The 22474-nt window shown below is 36.3% G+C and overlaps 1 protein-coding gene across 1 annotated transcript in view; it reads right to left on the reverse strand.

Moving 5' to 3' along the window:
- Nucleotides 1-22474, reverse strand: part of CRIM1 (cysteine rich transmembrane BMP regulator 1) — a 196205-nt gene that overhangs the window by 17715 nt on the left and 156016 nt on the right. Inside the window, exons 9-11 of the mRNA XM_033011059.2 lie at nt 12676-12832; nt 5680-5801; nt 875-1084 (exon numbers count right to left, since the gene is read on the reverse strand). Coding sequence (XP_032866950.2) covers nt 875-1084; nt 5680-5801; nt 12676-12832 — 489 coding nt within the window. The remainder of the gene's footprint in view (nt 1-874; nt 1085-5679; nt 5802-12675; nt 12833-22474) is intronic.

The following is a 22474-nucleotide window of genomic DNA, read 5'->3' on the forward strand; positions in this document are numbered from 1 at the left end:
CACTTTCAGGAAGAGGATCTGGCTGCTTATTTTGCCCCTAGGATTTCCTGTTCTTTGCAAAGAATTTGAAACAGTTCATAATTGCTTATATCTTGCCAGTGCTGTCTTACCATTTTGCTATTCATAGCAATATCATGAGCCCTACTTGTAACATGACTTCTAACAAAGTCACAGACAGTATCACTGTGCTACAAACTAATCTATTTAGCATGTAAAATATTGCAGGAATCATTCTGAAGACAGAGGGCATTAATCTTATACTCTACCCACATTCTAACATCTTCCATAGATTTTTTTTTATAATAACTCTTATTATTAAAATTGTATTGGAATACAACATTAATCGTACTTGGCCTTCCCACCTAAAGCACTAAAATAATCCGCTGCTGCTGGCACAGGAGCCTTCCCTCAGAACAGAGAATCATAATGTTCAATTACTTAAGACATCTGTTTAAATGTGTACTTCTTTGAGGGGTTGTGAAACGTAGATCAAGAGATGAATTTTTATAAAACTCCACTTTGAATTAAAAAGGAGAAAATAATGGATTCTAATATTTGCTATTATAGGTAACAAAATTGTACATGAGTATAAATTCGCTATTATAGCTAATATAGACTAGAAACTTCTTCCACTTTAAAGATTTCATGTTTCAACATGTTAGGACCCAAAACATCCATATGCTTTAAATATTTAAGTTCCCACTTTTGACATCTGAGATCTTAATGAAAGCCACTCTCATGTTATATTTGGGCACAGAAACCTTCATATATACTTATTACTGAATGATGCATGAGATTATTTCAATGTATTAGGAAACAGAACACACGTGAAATGAAACCCGATTACAAAAACATGTAGAAGAAAGCATGTTACCTGGACATGATGGGCAACACTGCCCTGGATGTATGGTGGGATTGCCACAATTAGGAACAGGGCAAGTGATTAAGGCACACATTTCCCGTCCGTTGTGACAGTAACATTCCCTGCAGCCATCGTGCCAGCTCTCCTCGTTCTCGTGTCGGCGCCCATCCATTGACAGGCAAGAGCCTGTTTTAACAGGAGGCATAAGAGAAGCGGTTGCCTCTGTACAAAATCAAAGGAAAATGAAATGCCCTGATAAGCATGTGTTGTTTAGTTAAAAAACCATACCAACTTCATGCCTGGGTTGCGTTTATTCTTAAAGCATACATAAGATCAGTAAGTTGTTAATAGGTCTACCATTTATGCTTAGAAATAAAGTAACAACACACATGAAGAAATTAAAAGGTATACTGAAGGGGATGGTAGAATGCAGTAGAATGTATTTCCTTGGAAAATCTAATCCCTTTCTGTTGCACCTATACTGTTTTTAATCATAGAGAAATGCAGTACTGGCTAAATAATATAAGAAAACAGAGGAATGCAATGGAGGGAAATAGCAGAAAGCATTAAGTATATTTAAAATGACATACTTAAAGATTACAGTGTCTTAGATTATCTATGATTATCTGATAGCAAGTAGAATATAATAGCATTTACAAGAGCTAAGGATGGTTTTATGAGTGACAAAAATTTACAAGCAAGTTCTAGTGGGGTCATGGTAGATACTGGAAATATTTAATAAAACATTTACCTATAAGAAATTATTTGTATACATTACTATGATAAATGAGATGTCTGGAAGATAACTGCTCTGACAATTTGAACCCTCATTCCCAGCTTTTACTGAGATGAGAACACAATAGCTTGGACTGCTGCATTACTTGTACTCAGCCAGAACACACAAGCAGTTGGTCTAGGGAGGATAAAGTCTCATTTGTATCTGAAGGCATACTTAAGAGCTTCAGGATTCAGCCTCAATATATTCTTTGTTAATCAGCAGAGTGAATTTAGAGCCCAACACTCCCTCATCCACATCACCATGATGATGAAGAATTTAGGATCAGTTTGTCAGTGAACTGACTTGTTTTCAGTGGTATGTCAACCATGTTCTGTTGACACACATATATATATAAGGTTATTGGTATTAAGTTGCTTATTTAATTTTCTATTTAAAAAGGATGCAGTATGAAAAGCAGTAATGTTGACATGTAATTTTAGTAAGGGTTTGGGTTTTTTTTATTAACATGTAGGTCAGTACTTCTTCAGATGTGGCAGATCTATCAAAGGTGGTCTAAGAACCACAAGTAGATGGTACAAAGTTACTTTGATGTATGATATCAGAATAAGAACTCAACACATAGAAATTACATTAGTATACCATTTTGTGAATTAAAAAGAAAAGCCATGGCTTAAGTAAAAAATGCTTCTTAAATCAGACTTCATCCTATTGCACAAACAGAAATACTACAAAAAAAATTTACATACAGTTACTACATTTTTATACTTTAGTATAAGATTATATATTAATTCCTATTTGAATTAATATCACTTGAATATTATTCTATATTAAAATTATTATTGAAACACAGAAGTCTTAAATGGAAATACCCTCCCCCTTTCTTAATAAACAAAGTATCTGATTTAATAAAAGTTTTTTTTCCTGAGGTATTATAAAGTATACACCAAAATTTGGAGAAACAAACCAAGCATATATACAACTATTCAAAATTAACTGCACAAACTAAGATTGATTTGACTTTTCAGTTTTTAATTAAAATTAGTACAAACAAGAATCACAGAATGGTTTGGTTTGGAAGGGAACTTAAAGATCATCTAGTTCCAACCGCCCCATCATGGGCAGGGCCCCCTTCCCCCAGCCCAGGGGGCTCCCAGCCCCGTCCAACCTGGCCTGGAACCCTCCCAGGGAGGGGGCAGCCACAGCTGCTCTGGGCACCCTGGGCCAGCGCCTCACCGCCTGCACAATAAAGAATTTCTTCCTTATATCTAATCTAAATCCACCCTCTGTCAGTTTAAAGCCATTACCCCTTGTCCTATCACTACACTCTCTGACAAAGAGTCCCTCCCCCCCTCTCCTGTCCCCCCTTTAAGCCCTGGGAGGCCGCTCGAAGGGCTCCCCGGAGCCTTCTCTTCTCCAGGCTGAACCCCCCCAACTCTCTCAGCCTGCCCTCCCAGGGGAGCTGCTCCAGCCCCCCCAGCATCTCCGTGGCCTCCTCTGGACCCACTCTAGCAGGTCCCTGTCCTTCCTATGTTGAGGACCCCTGAGCTGGACCCCGCACTGCTGGTGGGGTCCCATGAGAGCGGAGCAGAGGGGGAGAATCCCCCCCCTGGCCCTGCTGCCCCCCCTGCTCTGGCTGCAGCCCAGGGCACGGGTGGGTTCTGGGCTGCAAGTGCACATTGCTGGCTCACAGAAGCAGCCAAATGCCCAAATACAAAATGGGAATAACTGGATAACTAGAAGTATGGTTGAAATCATCTGGGATTATAGTAGCTCACAAGTGAAAAACATGTCAGTAATGTGACATCGCTACAGAGAAGGCAAGTTCAAACTAATATACAAGTACAGGAGCACTGCAAATTTAAATGCTGTACTGCTATCTCTACTAGTTAGGAGTTTTTTCTTCTGCTAAGTACAATATCCAGTTTTTTAACTGTGTTGAGAGACCAAAATAATTGAGTTTATTTGACTTAACCAAAAAAAACAACCCCCCCAAAAAAACGTTTAGGGGGCTCCAGTAACTTAAATATTGCAAGAATTCTAAAGGGAATGGTGCTTAGTTTTTTCATATGTCTACTGAGCTTAGCACAAGAATTGGTTCAATTTGTAGACAGAGAGACAGAAATATTAGAAAATGTATTTTAAAATGTCATATATTGGTAACCACAAAACCCATTCTTTTAGAGAGGTGGGGTTTTTTTCTTTTTTTTTCTGCTCTTAAGAGTGGTGATTCCTAATAAATTAAGTCTTAGACAAACATCTGTCAAGGATTACGCAGATACACTCTATGTGAGGGCAGAGAACTAGACTCTCAGTTTTCCAGAGAACTACCTCAGCCCTGTACTTCTATGGTTCTACTTCTACTAATCCTAGCATAAGCTATTTCTGGCAGAAGCAATTTAGAAAGTGGAGCTGATTCACAGGCAGGGGATTTACCCATCTCTTCCTCTTAGGGATTTTGGGTCAAAATTTTAACAAGGACTCACAGCTACCCGAGAACATAATGGTGATTGTCCTAATGAATTCATGTTGAACTGATTTGATCACGGCTTGGTATCTTTATGATCATGATAATGATAAATACTACTTAGAGAGGGATCATGTTATTTTCTCTAAATATTTGTGCATGTTTTAAAATCCATCCTTGTTAAAGAAAGCACTTAAAAGCGTGCACACATATAATTAGTAACCAAAGAGTTGTATCTGTTTATAGTCTGGGATGCATTTATGGCACACCTAAGAGAACACGTTGAGTATATTCCATCACAGCATCACAACAATTAGGAAAAGTGTGTTGACTGTGAACATGGAGACAAATGACAAGATGAGTGATGAGAATTGTCTCGACTGGACTCTATTCAGCAGTGACCCCTTCTTATTTAATTTTTAAAATTTTTCTTTATAGTAAAAAGTCATATATTGCAGCTTATGTCAGTGAAATCTCTCTCTACTTCTCATATCTGCAAGGTATATTTATAATATTTCAAATTTTTTTACTAGAAGTCTTAAAGTTTTGTTATAATTGTCTGAAGTGTACAATGTCATGTGGAGCAAATATAATGTTGATTCCTTCCGATTTATACGATTGCATGTTTGCCTTCAACTACAGGAGAGTGAATTCAGGAACTCATACACTTCTCTTCCAGTCCCATGTTGCCATAGCTTGTCTTATTTTTAAAAAAATACAAAGGAAATAGCTGCCAAAAAAGTTAAGAATGGAGTCATTACAAAAGCGGTGTGTATACTCAATACTCAAATACTCAAACTTACTTGCCTATAGCTAGAAATCAAAACACACAATTAAGAATGAAAGAAAATAAGCACAAAAGAGCAGCTAGGATCAGAGAGAGCCTGAGCACAAACAAAAAGTTATTAAATGCAACACATGGAGAAGAGCAACGAAGGAAGTCTGATACCCAGATTAATACAAAACACAAACTAAAAATATATTAAAAGAGAAACATGTTAAAAAGCAGCACAAAACTAAAGCAGACAACTAATGAACATCTTAATCTCTACCTCAAACTTGGTGGTTACAAGTTTGGGATGTGGACAGTGTGAAAACTTTAGCTTAAGTATACCCAGTCCTTTTTCCTGGGTTAGAACTCTTTCATTGTTTCTTGAGATCACCTGAAAAGTGTCCAAGAAAGATCACTCTAATTTTAGGTGGTGTATGGGGCATTTGTCAAATCAAAAACTTGAGTTTCTAAAGAAAAGATGATGGTGAAGAAGCCAAGATAAACACTGCTACTGAAAAAACCCTCATTCACTAGCTTATTTCTAGTAGTTACTTATTAAGAGCCTGATCTAACTTTTAATAACGATATCAAACTGACTTTTGTGACTTTGTAATGGGAGATGAAAATGCAGCTGAAGCTTTCTGTTGAAGCCAAGATGAACACAGGTAACGACAAACACCTGGAAAACAATACACTCCTTTGAACAAAGTTGAACCGACTCCCCCACCAGTTATGGTATTTCATTTCTTACATATTCCGTGCAGTACTCCTTTTCTTCACTCTAGCTTCCAACTGCTTTGAAAACAAGTTGCAATTAGAGGTGGTAATGCACTCGCACGTACCTCTGCACTTGCAGATAACACAGCCGTGATTGTTCTGCTGGAAGCCCATTGGACAGATTTTACCACAAGGCAGTTCCGGGCATTTCTTACACCGACAGATTTCACAGCCATGCTTGTTCTTCCTAGATGACCAAAATAATTTGTAAAAGGTCAGAAGGTCACTTTAAATATCTACATGTCGTGATCTTTAAAGCAAAAACATCCCCAAAAGAAGTGACTGATCAAGTAAAGAAAATTATCGTTAATAGTCTCCCTTAGGTTCAGTGGGTCTACGGAGTGTACAGGTCTCCATCCCTGGCAAGTGCTCCCCCCACATGACTGGTAAAAATCTCTGCATTTGATACTTTCAAGCCATAGCAGATAATATAAACATATGTGCTTGTGGCTACTATGGATGGTCAGTTCTTTTTTCAAGCAAAATAGTAGAAAGAATAACTTTTAAAACTGTGAAGAAGTTGGAGGATTAGGTAGGAATCTGTTATAATTACTGTGTTTTTATAACACAAAATACTATTAACTTTTTTCCTCCAAAAATAGGTACAGTAGATTTCCTCTCTTGCATATTAAAACTACAGAGATATTTCCAAAAACATTAAATAAGCAGATACAAAGCTTACTCGAAAACTGACACATGGGATGCCAACAACCCATGTAAAAATTAGCGGACACACAGTAATGCATTTTGAAACAGAGAAAACCAGAGAACTTTTCAGCAGAGTACAGGCAATCAAGAACACAAATGCTTCCAAAGCTTCCAGGTGAAGCTAGGCAGGAGTCTATATCACCACCAGCCAACATCTCTTCACAGCACCATAAACATGCTGCTTCTGAGAATCCTATACTGAGTATTTGTTTTTCTTCCAGGATGACAGATAATAACTTTCAAACTTTAGGCACAAGTGTACTGTTTCCCTTCATATACAGGTAATTTTCTGTGCCTTTCCAAGATACAGGGGAAAAAAAAAAAAAAAAAGTTGTAATGAAGAGGTTCAAGACAAAGAGGGAACAAAACCCAGTAAATTATTTTCAAATCGATCTAAGGAGGAAACTCATTAAAATTGGGAAAAACATTTGTTGGGAAACTGACAGATCCCTCATTGAACACTGCACCATTAAATGCACACCAGTTCCCCCCCGAAAAAGAAGACAAGACACGGGAAGTTTAAAGAAGAAAATCTAGAGGGACCGAGAAGTAGTAAATTATATAAATCTCTAGAAAGCCTGACTTGAAGCTCTATAAAACCTCATTTAATTTTTAGTTAAAAGGCTGAGGAAAACAAATTGTCACACAATAGGATGGAGAATGAAAGACTTCTGTCCTCCTATCCATCTATTTTTTCCTCGTTAAACTCTGTAACCACAGTCCTTTTAATATCAAAAGAAATGCTTCTTTCCATTAATGCGTAGAGCTTTCAAACAGTGAACTCTATTGAACAGGTTTTTTACAGACAATTGTGGAAAGGTTTTGGTTTCTTTGAAGGATGCATGAGCTCAGATTTTCCAATTACTAACCTTTGACAGTCTTTAAACAAATAAAAAAATAATTTAAAAAATCGCAAACATGTTGATTACTCCATAACTTCTCACTCTCTAATATACTCTTCTTTTAATACTTGCTCCTTTAGTCTCCTATTTGTGATCAAAATTTTACATTAAAATAGCGGTTTGTCCTTCCATTACATCCCATGCTTTTGATGGTCATAACAGGCTTGAAAGTCACATAAGGCTTGCTATTTTAGAAAAGAAATTGGTACGGTAGCAGTGAAGAACTGAACAAATGTGCTACAGAACTGTAAATCTAAATAATTTTAGCACTGAAGTAAGAAGTGAAATGATCTTAAGGTAGTTCTTACCACAATTTTAGCCTTTCATGCTACAAGCTGTTGCATACATGGTTATCTTTAGATGTTATTAATTTAATTCAGTGCAATTATTCATATATTTTGTAGACAGCGATAAGATTAGTGCTCATTTCCAGTGTCTTGGGTTTTTTTAAAATTACAGTCATCTTAATACTTATTAAACACTCGTCATTTAAAAATACCAGCCAAACATTGTGCATAATTAAAGTACATTCTACATTTAAAACCAGAATTTAAATTGAAGATTATTTTCCAGATAGCTTAAATAAGTTTAAAGTTTGGTTTTTTTTTTTTTTCAGGTGTACAAAAATGCAAAAGAAAGATCATCCTGCAGGCAGGGTTCCTAAAACACTAGCATCAGTTTGAAATCAACTTGTTTTTAAAACATCTTTATCTTACTTCCAGCTACCATACTATGCCTATTAATAGTTGCTGTCATTCCTAAAATGCTTTTGCTACATAGTTCACATAGATTTTCTAATAAAACTGTTCATGCACATTTAGTTAAAAAAAAATGGAGAAAGAGAAGAGTGTTTCACCTTATCTAAGTACAGCAAACACACAGAGAAATCTGTAATTTTCCTCTGTAGGTCAATATACTAAATGAGTCATACATACAGGCTAAAAATTATTACTCTTTACAACAAGCAGTGTAATTCTGTGAGAGGCAGAACATTACCTTTTAAGTAATGTTCTCTATTTGAAGACGAGTCGTGTGGTTCAGGGCTAGCCCACAGAGCAGTCCTGACCTGTGTGATGTTTTCACTGACCTCCACAACTCCACTGAGTGGGATACAGTGGGATGGCCCAGACAGCATCCCTTGGACTGGGCAAGTCATTAAATGGTCCAGATATGACACTCTCTGAGTCCATGTTGGATCAAGGTGTCATTTTATCATGTCTAGGGCTTCAAATGAAGAGTGGCAAATTGCAAGATTCAGTATTTATGCTTTTTAATATTCAACTGTTTACTATTTTTCTTCCTTTTCACTAAATTCCAGATACTTTCCATTTCTGGAGATCTGAGTTTCCATTCTGAAGCATATTACTTCATAATTTTAGTCTTCCTCAGGTGTACAAAGTAAGTCTAGTATATCTAGGTAATAAATTTTTTAATTTTAAAATCTATTTTTCTGAATATTTGAGACTCTTATGTGGCAGCACCACACAATTTCTTAGACACTGGCTGCTTCCTTCACAAGTTTAGAATATCACTGGGGTTTGTGCCTGAAATTTGTGTCCTATAACAGATTATCCCTGACACGATTGACACTGAAAAATACTTGCACCTAGGACTAGGCATCCCTGTATTTAAGTTCTCTTGCAGCTCATGTACAATACTCATAGGCCTTTTCTTATCCTTCTCAGAAACCGAGACACCAGTTCTTTATTAGAGGAAAGAATTCCAGCAAAATGAACGATTTGATCGATTTCTTTATATAAAGCTGGGCCCATCTATCTTTTTTCTCTTCAGTCCTCTTTGATTTTCATTCAGAAGACTGAATCGTTTCTGGGTGGATAGACAGCATTAATGCAAGCTTCAGGTATGCTCACACTGGAGAAGATGGAATAGACACCTGCAGATTTCCCCATACGATCAGCTAGATTACTATTGATGCATACCACAAATTTATTAACCTGTACTACCTTAACTGCTTAGGCACAGGTATCAGCAGAACGATTCTCACAGATCACACAAACTAGAGGGCTCTACAGGTCAAGAGGATTGCACTCAAACACAGAAAATCAGTTTATAAAGGTGCAAGGTGTATTAAGCTCCATTCTCGGGTTACCATCTTTCTCATTTAGAGATTTCTCTTTAAGGCCTTTTAAAATAATGCAGGCACATCTCACCTAAAGTGTAATAAGAGAAGGCCAATGGAATTATTTCAGATTTTTTTTGTTGTTGTTGTTCAAAAAGTTATTCTTGATGATTTGTACTGGTGTGTCAGAGTATAACCCTTAACATCACAGATCAAATTCACTGTAATCTGAGGGTCATCTTCTCCTTATATACAAGGATCTTCCTCATCTTTGTTTAAAACTAACTTTAAAAAAAAAACAGTTAAGTCACAGTTGATGGGAGAGACCATGAAAGTCAGGCTTCTCAAAGTAAGTAACAAGTTTCTGAATTAGTCAAAATTCATTCATTAATTAATTCAGTTCACATGGAACAGCCAACATCACTGCAAAACTAACAATATTAAAAAGTAGCATAGAAGACAACAGTAAAGAGAAACCTTTGCTTAAGAAAAGAAAGGAAAAATCAGAAGTTGCAGAGTGAAAATATATGTAAGCAGAAGTAAGGGGTGTGTCTCTACTGAAATCTAAGGAAGGAAACAGAGTCAAAGAAAATACTATTCTTTTTAGCAGTTATACATTACTGCCAGTCACACACAGTGGGAGCACAGGCCCAGGAATAGAAATTTACTGTCTTATCTTAAAAAAATACTTGCTTTTTCCTGAAGATTCAAAATTTTTACGGTAAAAGAATACTCAGTTCACCACTGGTTATTATGGTCTCTACTATGTTCCATTTAAAGTTGTAAAAATACCGTCTGCTTTCCTCCAAACAAAAATTACAGTTTAATATAACAAAAGCAGACAAACCTGCTCATTATGTAAAAGGGAGTATTTCTTCATAATTCCATGTTGTTGGGATAGGTAATGTACAATAAACTAAAAGAATGTAGCAGTAAACACATTTACACAAACAAAACACATTAATAGTAAATGACTCTGGAAAGTATAGTTCAGCATAATCCTTATCAGCAGTAGAAAAACAGTTTTAGCACTGCAGTGTGGTATCTACATATGGGACTGCCAGTGAAGGGAAACTAGTAGTAAACTGAAAGAAACCAAAAGGAGAAACAAACCTGACTGCTTTAGATACTGCAGAAAAGTCAAAGAACAGAGTTAGCTGGTATGGAAATAAACACCTAGACCTTGGTTCATTAATATATTCAAACTATTTCTGTGTAAATCCAAAAAGCCAATGACAAAAGACATTAAATAGATGTTATTTAATGGTTTTCTCATAACTTATGAATAGGCTAAAGCAAATGGCCTTGAAAATAATAAATTATGCACTTGTAATATTAGATTTTTCTGTTCCAAGCTGTATGATATTCAATCACACTGTGTGAGTAAACATTAAAAATTTTTGTAGATCATACCAACTGTCTCTGCTGTTATGAAAACACATGCATGTACACACTCCTTGAGCATGTGGTGGAAAAAAGTATTCCTAGATTTTGTCCAGATAGCTCTAAGTTAGTGACCATGCTACAAATAATAAATTAAGAGTTACAGTATGGAAAAAGTATAAACTGCAAGATCTAACAGCCTTAGTGCGCCCTTTAAATATCCTGTTGGATTATTTTGCTGAGTTTATAAACCAATTTGAAAAAATAACCACTAACTGAGTATTTTTAATGGAAATCAGTTTTTAAAACAAATACAGAAGTAAAACGAAATGTTCAGATACAGAGTCTGGAGACTGCTGAACTCACACCCTGCACTTGCTGCGGAAGATGCATTATGTATCATGGACAAAAAAGATGGCTTCCATCTTTGTTGCAAATAGAAATTAAATATATTCTGATGGCTACTATTCAGAATGTTTCTCTCTTCTGCACCAAAGTTCAAAATCAAATTTAAGCTAGTGCCTATTATTTCAGTGCCCCTTGAGAAATGGTTACACCATATGAGATTGTATGGCAATTTCCAGTAAATCCTTGAATACAGTGTAAGTTGTATTCCTTTACTGTTCTTGCCTCATCCCAGCCACCCTTCCTGCTGATTCCACTGAGGAGTTCTCACAGTTTCAGATATCCCAACACCATTTTCTTCTTTGACTTCCAGCTTTAAGAGACTTCATCTTGGATTTTGTGCCTGCTCAGTGGCATGGCTCAAACTTCACTCTCCCTGCATGCTTTCTAAACAATTCTGCATGCTTTGTACTTGTTTTAATTGACTTCAGTCCTCTAATCCTTAATGTAAGCAGCTTTATCCTATCTAAAAAACTGAGACATCTAACCAGTCATTATTTCTGCTCAATCTTTCATGTTTCATTCCGTCACCCATCGTCAGCCATCTTTCCCTTTGAAGCCTCTGGGCAAAAGTTCTGGGGACAAAAAACTGCATCCCTTTTCTGTAACTTCCCTCCTGTTCTACTTTCTCTCACTTGCAAAGCTGAAAATAACTCTCAGCCACTCTTGAAGTCAACATGCCTAAGGATAATTTTATTAACCTTTTAATTTTAAATTCTTACTTTTCCTCTCTCATCTACTAAACTTTGAATTTTGGGGACAGAAGTGAAGTTTGATTTAATCTTTGTTGTCCTTCCCTCATTTTGTCCTATTTCAATCCTACCACTCTCATGAGTGCTGTTTCCTGAGAAAACTTCTATTATTTAACCAGAGGCAAGCCTAATTCTGTAAATAAAATGTATTAGTATAATACATACAGAAGCCACAGATTGGTAACTAAGAAATTTCTATGTGACAAAAGATCTGCCCAGTTTTCATCACCTGTTCCACAAATCAATAAATACAGCCAATACTTCCTTTTATCAATAAAGAACTCCAGCAACAATACAGGTTTTGAACTTATTTACAAAAACTTAGATAAGAGATGGTATGAATCTTCATGACTATACTGCATGAATCCTGTAAAGTAACTATCAGAAATGTCTCACTAAAACTAGTCTGGTGTGATATCAACATTAAAAAACCCTTTGAAATATTAGAAATCACTTGAATAAAATAAATGGGCCATAAAATGAAAGGGTGTCACAGTGGAACATGCAAGCAATTTCAAAACACTACATGCAAGAGACGTCACTTGTAAGTAGCTTTTTTATCTTGTTTGTCAAATATTCTTCAAAAAAATTTAAGCACTGCTTTGCTTTTATAATCTGCTGCTGTCTTTTTTAGTTGCTGTTTCTTAATCTATTGATCAAAATCAATTTTGAAGAATACTTCAATCTCACATCAAGTAATGACGTTTCTGTTTTCTTACATTTTCCCCTGGTTTGACACAAAGTAAACATAAGTACGTATGTCTGGATTTTGCGTATTTTCTGTAAATGCAGGGATTAGATTAAATATGCTTTCAGAATAAGAATACGTACAAGTATCCAAAGGGACAGTACTTGTCACATACAATGGGTTTGCACTTCTTAGGCCGTGGTCGGCACTGACAGATCTCACAGTTGTGGACGTCAGTCTGAAAGCCGAAGGAACAGTCCAAGGAACAGCCCGAAATGAGGCCGGTGCACAGCTCCTCCCCTGTGAAGGACACATGCAGGTTATCACAACGTAAAAACCGTTTATACCAGACAAATGCATCTTTAGCAGACTAAATCTTCCATCCCCTTTCGCTTCGTAACTTTTTAAATACTGGTAAGCCTTACCTTCGGACTGTCCTAATTTTAGAATTCTCCTGTAATGACCCAAACCATGAGCAGACATTACAGGATGTCTTCAGTTCCAGTCAAGAACTTGGGGAGTACTACCTAGTATCCTAAACTAACATGACTTTATGAAAACATGCATAGCCAAAGGAGTCCAACATCCATGACTCTGTTGGCCTTTAATAAAGCATTTAAACTAACACATACTTTTAACACATTATATGGGTTTAATATGTTCCTGTTCAACATAGAGCATCTTTACTTCTTCTCAATTTATTTTAAACAGAACTGAAAGGTTGGGATATATTAACAAGTTTTATTCTTCATGCTGTTTGCTGCCAGCTGTTTGGTGATTAAGACCTGCTTTTTAAAAATATAAGCTTAGAGATGCTAGACCTGTCTCTTGAAGGCCACAACCATGTTTTATCAGCCTCTTGTGGTGTGAGGGAGATGCTGGATTACTGCCATCTCAGTTTCTCCGGTATAGAGATAAATAACAGTCATTTTATCCACTCTCATTGGGAGTTACTATTTCGAGAACGATCATGTTTCTTTTTGTTCTTGAAGGAAATGCCAGAAAGACCACTCTTAACATACTCTGGGATGCAAAGTTAATTTATTGGTTGCAGAGGTGAGAGGAAATGGAAAACCAGGATTTTTGTTACAGTATGGAAGAAAAACACAGAGAGAAAAAAAATGACCATTATTACAATAGCCAAAGTGAGATCAAAATAGAAAAAAGAGGGAAATATAACTGAGATACTTCAACAGAAGAATATGATGGGTGATATCCAAAGGGCTGACTTTCAGAGTGATATTTAAAGAATGACCGATCTCCAGTTGAAACATCCACACCACTAAAAAGTGCTGGTTATTCAGAGGGCAGCTGAAGAATGCTCCTCCAGATGTGTTCCTCATTTGAGCTCTGAAGACCACTTTCCTTTAGGGTTATGAACATTTAGGGACAGGGTTTTTCCAAAGAGGAAATCAGCACATTGACTTATTCTGCTCCTTACACTACTTCTGTGGGTCTGAAATTTAAAGATATTCTTTATGTCTGAAACATGGTAATATACTGAAGGCAGATCACAGAGGGAATCTTTGCTTTACTTAAATGCTTTCTCTTCTGTTTTTGTAACGTTGCATTTAAAACTGCAAAATATAGACTTAACCAGATGTGGCTAAGCTAAGTGTTTCCTTACCTACTCTACCAGGTTAATGCTCATTTGGTAAAGAAGACAAATTTCTTAGCACCTCAGAGTGAGACTGAAGCCTCTGAGAAAACTGGCAAATTCATTGCCTACTTCTGGGGTGGAATTTGGGCGCACAAGTGCAATGCAACGTAAGAGCCTTATTATCTCAAACAACAGCTCCCAGTTTAAGTAGGACGAAGATCATCAGGTTCATGGCTCCCACCTCTATACTTTTACGCAAATTTGGTGTCTGATGCAAAAAGCGTGCAGGTTTTTTTGTCATTTGGAATACAGAATAAGAAATGCCAGATCCTTTCACAACCTCTAGAGGTTGTCTGTCAGCAGAGTACCAATGCTACAAGACTTCAGTATTTACTCGCAGTCAGATATAACCTTTGCACAGCAGTGGTAACACTTGTCTCAAGTTCTTGCTTAACTCAGAGAGAAACACATATACAAAGATCTTCATGAAGTCTTACAAGTTTTTGAAGGATAAGGGTTCAGGCTGATCTCTCAAGAAGACTATATCTTTTTAATATGTATCCACTAATGCCGATTTTAAAACTTTATAATGCAGAGGAAACTCTGATACTTTTCTCTGGTAAAGAATGATGTACATGTAACACAAAAAGTCTTTCCTTGAAGCAAGTTAAAGTAATGAGACTTTATGAGATTTTACACTAGGATGTTTGTACACAATTATTCCCTGACCACATATAGTGCTAATAAAATTAACTGAACATTTCATTATGCATGACTTTATAAGCTAGTAATATTTTTGAAAGTTAGACTTGAATTTTACAAAGAATGTATGTGAAAGTACACCTATACTGGAATATCTCCAAAAAGAATTAAGTTCAGCTATGACCTTTGGTATGATGTATGTTATGATTCCCCTGCAGATGCTCAGAACTGGTCAGTGAATAATCCCACAACTGCACAGCGTGGATCAATCAGAACCATTAATTTTCCAAAGCATACTTTGTCACAGACATGAAGTGTTTAGGTGGCTGTCCATAAACATCAGGCTCACGGAAGACAGGTCAAGGAACAAGAAGGTATAAAAATGCAAAGACATGAGAGAAACTAATAGGAATCTTAAAGTGAAAGGAAGAGCTGGAAATAATAATAATAAAAAATTAATCTAAAAAAAATAGAAACAAGAAGAACATTTTTTAGTGGTCATATTTCTTTATCTTACTTGTCTCCAGACAGTATATTAAGGAGAGGTATCCAAGTGCAACACCCAGGTTTGAATATGAAGTTATGGAAGATGGCAAAATAATGATTCCTCAGAATCCCAAAGCCAAATACATTTTTGTTTTCAGTCCTCTGGTTTGATTGCTTTGATTTGGTTAGTGAAACTGCTTTTCAGAGATGTAAAACAAGTCCGTTATGTGTGAAGTTAATATACTTTATTAAAAGGGTCAAGGTGTCCAGGACAGTGCTATGCAAGCAGGAAGACAGTGTCTCATCCCAAGTAGCTTATGATGTTAAATAGACTTAAAACTCAAAATGTCAGCTGGCATACTAACCAGAAGATCCAGTCTCAAGGCAGTATCTTCCTTGCTTAATCCTTTATGCAGTGAGTTATTCTCAGAAGAATTTTCATTTTGTAAGTGGCCAAGAAAGAAAAGTTCTTCAGGGCCTTGAGGTGGATGACTGACTAACCACCACTGCCTCTTGGGAATGAACACTGAAGAGCATGCAAAGTATCATCAACATTCTGGCTATGCCAGATGTAAGGGACAGTTTCCTAAGTCAATACAGACCACTGTTCACATCTGAACATACTAGTATTACGTCAATGCTACATGAGGAAATGAGACTAATCCCCACAGACCTCTGCTGTCAGTCTTTCTAATAGGATGCTAAAAATTCTGCCTTCTGAGAAGATGGCTGTTACTAAAATTAACATGTTATCGTACTTAAATTTCTGACAGTAGGAGATTACAAGCTGTGGAAATAGACTACAGATAGTTTTCGAAAATTCTCTGTGAAGAAATTTAGTGTCATGAAAGTCAGAAAGTGAAATCTGGTCTGCTTTCTGACTTGACATCTAACCATATAAATTTCTCCTACTGAACCATTATTAAAATCATGATAATTAAAGGCAGTCTCAAACTGAAGTACCATCTGGTACATACACAGGTTATGTCTGCTGCACAGGCCTGTTGAAAACCCTAGTCCAGCATTTTAAACTGGGAAAATTTTTTCAGAAAACAGAGTGAAACATCAATTTTACAAAGCAGAGTGTAGCTCTCAGAGAAAGAAAGAAAAAAAAGAGGAAAAGATTGCAAGCCTAAAGATTCAAATGTGAAATAAATTCAGTGCATGCAATTGTCATCCTGACAATATTTCTGTAGCCTTAGCTATAGTTTTAATTTCATCATTAACAAAATAATCACAAGTTCATTATGAAACAATAAGTAAAAGCAGATTTCTGCTAAGGTTTTGCATTTCAAGTGACAAATGCTAATAAAGAGAACTAGCTCATGGAAGTCATTCTGCAATGAACTGAGGAAATTTATTACAGTAAAATGATTGAAAGTTACTTCTCTGGGGGCTTCTTCCTCTGCTTAGATAAACTGCATCAGGAAGCCAAGTCCCAAATCATGGAATGTATTTGCAAAGAAATCCAGCCCTAACTGGGCTAATACACTTTTGAAGCAGTTACCAGGGGTAATCAGACAGTCTGAAAGAAGAGGATAGGAAACATTTTAAAAGCTAAAGCAGCAGGGAAAACCAGCTTTCAGAGTTTGAGAGAACTGCAGTACGCACCTGCACGTCACTGCAACACTAACAGAACGGGATCAAGCTTCTCATCACACAGCATAAGCCATCTTTATTTCCCTGATTAGTTATAATGACATTACTAAGGGAACTAAACTAATGGTTAGATAGGAGGTAGAAGACTAAATCAGAAACAAAATTATGAACAGGAAACCAATTAAAGGGAAGACATCTCTAATTGTGATGCTTAGGGAAATATCTGGCTGGAGAGTAGAGTTCTTCTGTGTGAGTAGTAGAAATATGTTCATTATTTTTTCTTATGCAACATGAAATGTCAATGAGGTAATGTCAATATAGAAAACGATTCTTCTACACAAGGTAATAGGAGGTCTTAGGGGATAAAATAATGAGGTGAAATGTAATACTGGAAACATGTAAGGTTGTGCCACCCCTAGGGAATAAACAAGAATTTTGTGCTACAAGATGAGAGTTCAGGCGCAGGATATTGGTTGATCTCAGAATGATACTGATGTGATATGACTTTAGAAAAAGATGACTGTATTTCTGACTGTCTCAGGCTAATATAACTGTGTTTTTACCACAAATACTTAGCTTTTTATTGTTAGGACAGACATTAGCTGAAATACCACATAAAATTCTAGAAGAATTTCAACTGAATTAAGGACAGCAGAAAGCTAGGACAATAATCACAGAAAGGCTGTCCTCAATCAGTGACATTATTAAAGTTGCCTCCTGCTATGAATAAATAGTCACTCGATGAGAAGCATGCACCGAATATTTATAGCAGTGAATCCAGCCCACACAACAAGACCATGCAGTTTTTTTTTCCATATGCAAACATGACTGCAAAAGCAGCAGCAAAGTCAGTTACCAAGTCCACATTTCTAGTCACAGACTTTATTAGGTCTCGCTTATACTGGCAAAAGCTGTTGCTTATAGACTTTGATCCCTCTAAACACTGTAGTTCTAGAAAACACTTTGTTCTGTAGTTTGCAACAATTTAACACATTATATGCTGACTTAGGTATGGGAATTTCAAATTATTGGATTAATTTGGACCAATTTACTAAGATGCGGTTGAAAAAAAAAACAAGTAGAAAGGGAAAGAACAGTTGAAGATGAATTGGTCTTCCATAAACCATTTGTGAATTATTAACAAACAAACAAATATAAGCACCAAAGTTTTTAAGCCTGGTCATCATTGCCCATAAACTCCCTTTAAATATAGTGATTCCTTTCTCCTCACTTCTTCACTCACTCACAGTTTCATACACACAGACTATAATAAAACAAATATTACAGTTTCAGAAGAGCATGATACTCTTTAAGGGCAATCTGTTTGGGATGTGGGGAATGGGAGAAGACTCTCTGAAGAATAAAGTCTTGTCATAAGAACAGATGATTACCAAGATATGGTGAGGCTCTACACAGCACACTGCACACAAATTGTGTGGTGTCTTAAAACTCTTTTCCACTAAGTATCTTATTCTCAACACTAACATCAACTCTTGCTTTAAAAGGTTTTCAGATCACTGTAAGACTGAGTCACTGGCTGCTAAAGGAAAGAAAGGTACGCACAAAAATCAGCATGTAAGAGCAGTTGATATACCAACATGATCTACTACAGTCCAGGGCCCACCCTGCAAACGAGACAACAAAAAATTTCTTTCCCAGGATATGCAATGTTAGCAGTCTTTGCATTTGTTAGGATTCACTCAGCAGTCAGATATTTCAGATACAATGCAATCTCTCCTTCTCAGGTATGGTATCTCAGAGGCAATCTATCTCAAAAGGAATCATAATTCTTTGGCCTAAATTCAAACCATCAGATGCATGATTTATTCCTGATTTCAGAGTGCTCACATCCCCACCTCGCATGAACCCATGAATGTTTGGAGTGTTATAAAATATTGCTCAAAAATCAAACTGAAAAGTAAACAAAATTCAATTCCATGAATTGCATGTTTAGGTCTAAAAAAGGTCTTCTGTTTGAATTTCTAATAGCTTGGTTGTAATTCCAGCTAACTCTTACTTTAAAAAAGACTTCTCAATCTCTTGAGAATGCTTCAAATGCTTCATCCAGCATATACGTGGCATATAAAAACCTACAAGCTCTTAAATAGGGATATTTATTTTTCTCCATTTTATTACATTATGTATGGACACACTGATAATTGTAGTGTAAAGACTGAAAGTCATCTTAGTCTAAAAACTTCTGAAAATGCACTGTAGAGATGCACAGCCCGTTGAAATACTTTTAGTTTTTAATGCTCTAATTCACAGATAAAAAAAACCTGACAGAGAATATTAAGAGATACTTGACAAGAATTATATCAGTATTTCAACTTGGCTTAGGCTGGTGTCCATTTTTTGAAAATTTGTAGCGTGGCTACACAAAGCTAGCTACATACCTTTACCATCATTATTTTCTTGACGCTGAGGCTAGATCATATCAGGAGAACTGTTTCACAGTACCTTTATAATTAAGCACTCCTCAGCCGTCCTCTCGGTGTGGATTGCTACTGCTGGTTAATCTTCAGGGGTGGGGATCTGGGGAGGCAAATTTATGAAGGAGAAAACTAGGTTACTTATCAGTAACTGGAATTCTCTGAATATATTGCCTCCACAGATCCACACTAACCCTCCCTCCTTTTGTTAGAATTACCTCATGATTCACAACAGCTGGATAAAAATGAAGGGATTGGGCACTGTGATGCTAGAAAACCCTGTATAAAAAAATAATCTTATGAGTCCGTTGAGGCAAATTACCCGCTTGGATACTTGCTCTAAACAACTCAAGGATTCACATACAACACACGACTTCATGAAAATAGATTTGCAGCAGTGATATCTCAAAGGTAGAATTACTGGAAAATGATCAAGCTTCCACAAACCTTCTAGTAGCACACTGTTTTTGTTTTTGTTTTTGTTTTTTTCCCCACAAGTCAAGTGAAGTTCTTATCTGCTTCTACTTCATGAGATATATTGTAAACATTACTAAAACCGATAGATTGTTGTAATCTTCAGAGATCCCAGTCAAAGACTTTTATTTTAGTGAGAAGACAGATAATAATTATTTGGTATAAGTAGTTCAGCATAATTCCACCCTCTTCAGGGAGAACTTCTGCATGTGCACTTACAGTCAATATTTCTATTCTACTTAGAATATGTACTTTTTTCTGATCTAAAGCTGAAATTTTCCAGAAACATGCTTGATGTCCAATTTTCCACGACTGTATTTTGCTAACTGAGGTCTAATATAATAGCTATTCCCTTTCACATCACTGCAGAAGGATAATAAAATATCCTTTTTCTGTCAGGTCTACAAAATCACTCAGAATCCAAGATGTGTTCTCCTTGCACTAAAGGAGACCACCTGGATTGTCTTTGTTTTTATATATTTTTTTTTTTCATGGAATTTGTTGCTAAATTAAGGTAACAGTGGGAGATAATTGTCACTAAAACAGAAAAGTGTTGCCTAATTTATATTTTACTTTACTATTTCCAAGAATATTGCATTGTCTGAAGTGTACGTTTTGTATGAGTAGTGTGTGTGATTATTCATCCCACCTTAGTTTGATATCAAAATAAACCAAAAAATATGTTTATTTAAATGGACAAAATTAACACTGAGGGAGTTTTGAAGCATTCAGAACACATCCCTGAGTATGGATTATTATGGATTATTTACAGTGATAAAGGAATGAAATATTTAAATTTTGGCTAGGAGCAAAAGGTTAGGAAAATCCATCCCATACTGTAGCTAATGAATGATTAACACACAGAAGAGAAGAGTTGAGATGTATTCTTCCATTGGAGCCCCTGCAAAGTTTTCCTTAGGCTTTTTCCCATCATCACTCCATACAATTTTTCAGAGCCTTAACCACAGCTATTTATAGACAGTCTGTAGATGTACCTACCCAACTTTTCTCAAACTTTCCAATCCTGCCTTTGAACACCTACGAAACTAAACAAGTCCCACACTGCCAAACCCAAATTCCACATTGGAATTCCACTCCACTTCATCAGCTATAAAGGGAGATGGTGTGACTTGCCAGAATATTGAAGTCCACGCTGCAGATGTCTGCTAGTATAGAGTGAATAATAGTACCTCCTTTTTAACTCCATTGTAGAATACTTTTTCTTCTCATTTAAGGAAACAGTATCAACACTCTTCAAAAAATATGTCTGCATCCATACAGAACGTGTTTGGGGGAAAGGGGTGGTTTTATGTCTAGAGAATTGTGCAAACACGTAATATACCAAGATTTCTAATTTTTGAATGGTGATTTCACTGTTTGCTTTAACAGACAAAAGAGACCACGGCACAAAGTGGATGATGATATGCATGGGAAAAGACTCATCTCAGCCTTCTACAATTGTGTTTCTCTGTAAGCAATCGGAATTAATGAAACTGCATAACAGTTGCATCTCGTAACTGCAGAGGTAAGCCTTCTAAATGAAGCAAACCATTTTTAAAGTCGGCATCAATGCTCCAATTTCATTCAATTTTAGTAAGATTTGAAAGGTTAAAAAATACTAAAGCCATACAAGCTCGCCATTATACCCTGAACAGTACTTTACATTCAGTTAATTTGGGGTGAAATGCTATAGTCTAAGTTGCAGGAGAGATTTTTAAAGGCTTTTTCTTTTTCATGAATACAATACAGGCAACAGACAAGGTCGGATAAAATACTGGCCCTCACTGCAGACTCTCACTGAAGAATGATTTAGTGTCCAGCAGCAACCATCAGATGTTAAACCCTATGTTACTACAATTAGCAGGCATTTTCAATGTGCCTGTTAGTCATCTTTGGAGCAACAGGAGTCCTGCCTCAAAACTAGCAGATCACTGGTCTTGTTTCATTCCCTTAATGTACTCCTCCTCCTAAATACTTTAATCCACTCCAGTTCTCCCTATGAAAGCCAAGGCATAGATGCTTCAAACACAATAGCAATTGCTGTACCCTATAAGCAATGATTTTTTGTTTATTTACATTTTTCTATTTGTTTCTTGTTGTTGTATCATGTTATGTCATCTTGCCTTTTTTTTTTTTTTTTTTTTTTTTCTGGCAATGCATTTAATGTTTTCCTACTGTTTTAGTTTGCAGTGGATCTTCCTATATCCTGGTTTTCTTTTTCCCCTCATGTAGTGCTGCTTTGGATTCTACACACTCCTGGTCAGTATGATCATTCTTTCTCCCTCATTATTTGTGGTTCCATCTCTACTCTTTCCTCAGTGGTAGCTATTTCCTTCCTTCTCTTACAACTGAGGTCTGTCTCTGCTTGTCTCTGCTTTTTTTTTTTTTTTTTTAATTTTATTTTACTCTACAGCATGTATGTTTTCACTGCGTGTTGCTACAGCATGTTTTTGTGTTAACTGCAAAAACAGGAAGAAGGATAAAGGACAGAGTAAACTACTTCTATTAAAATTGTATTACAGAAATACTACAATTTGCCTCTTTCTTCCTTCTCATTCTGTAGTTGGCTTGAGTCAAGCTGGATAAACTTGAAACTAAATTACAGTCAAGCACCAAACAAGTTTCATGATATCGTACTTAGCACTTAGT

The sequence above is a fragment of the Tyto alba genome, unplaced genomic scaffold (assembly GCF_018691265.1).
Source record: "Tyto alba isolate M040663 unplaced genomic scaffold, T.alba_DEE_v4.0 Super-Scaffold_16, whole genome shotgun sequence".
NCBI classification, from domain to species: Eukaryota; Metazoa; Chordata; class Aves; order Strigiformes; family Tytonidae; genus Tyto; species Tyto alba.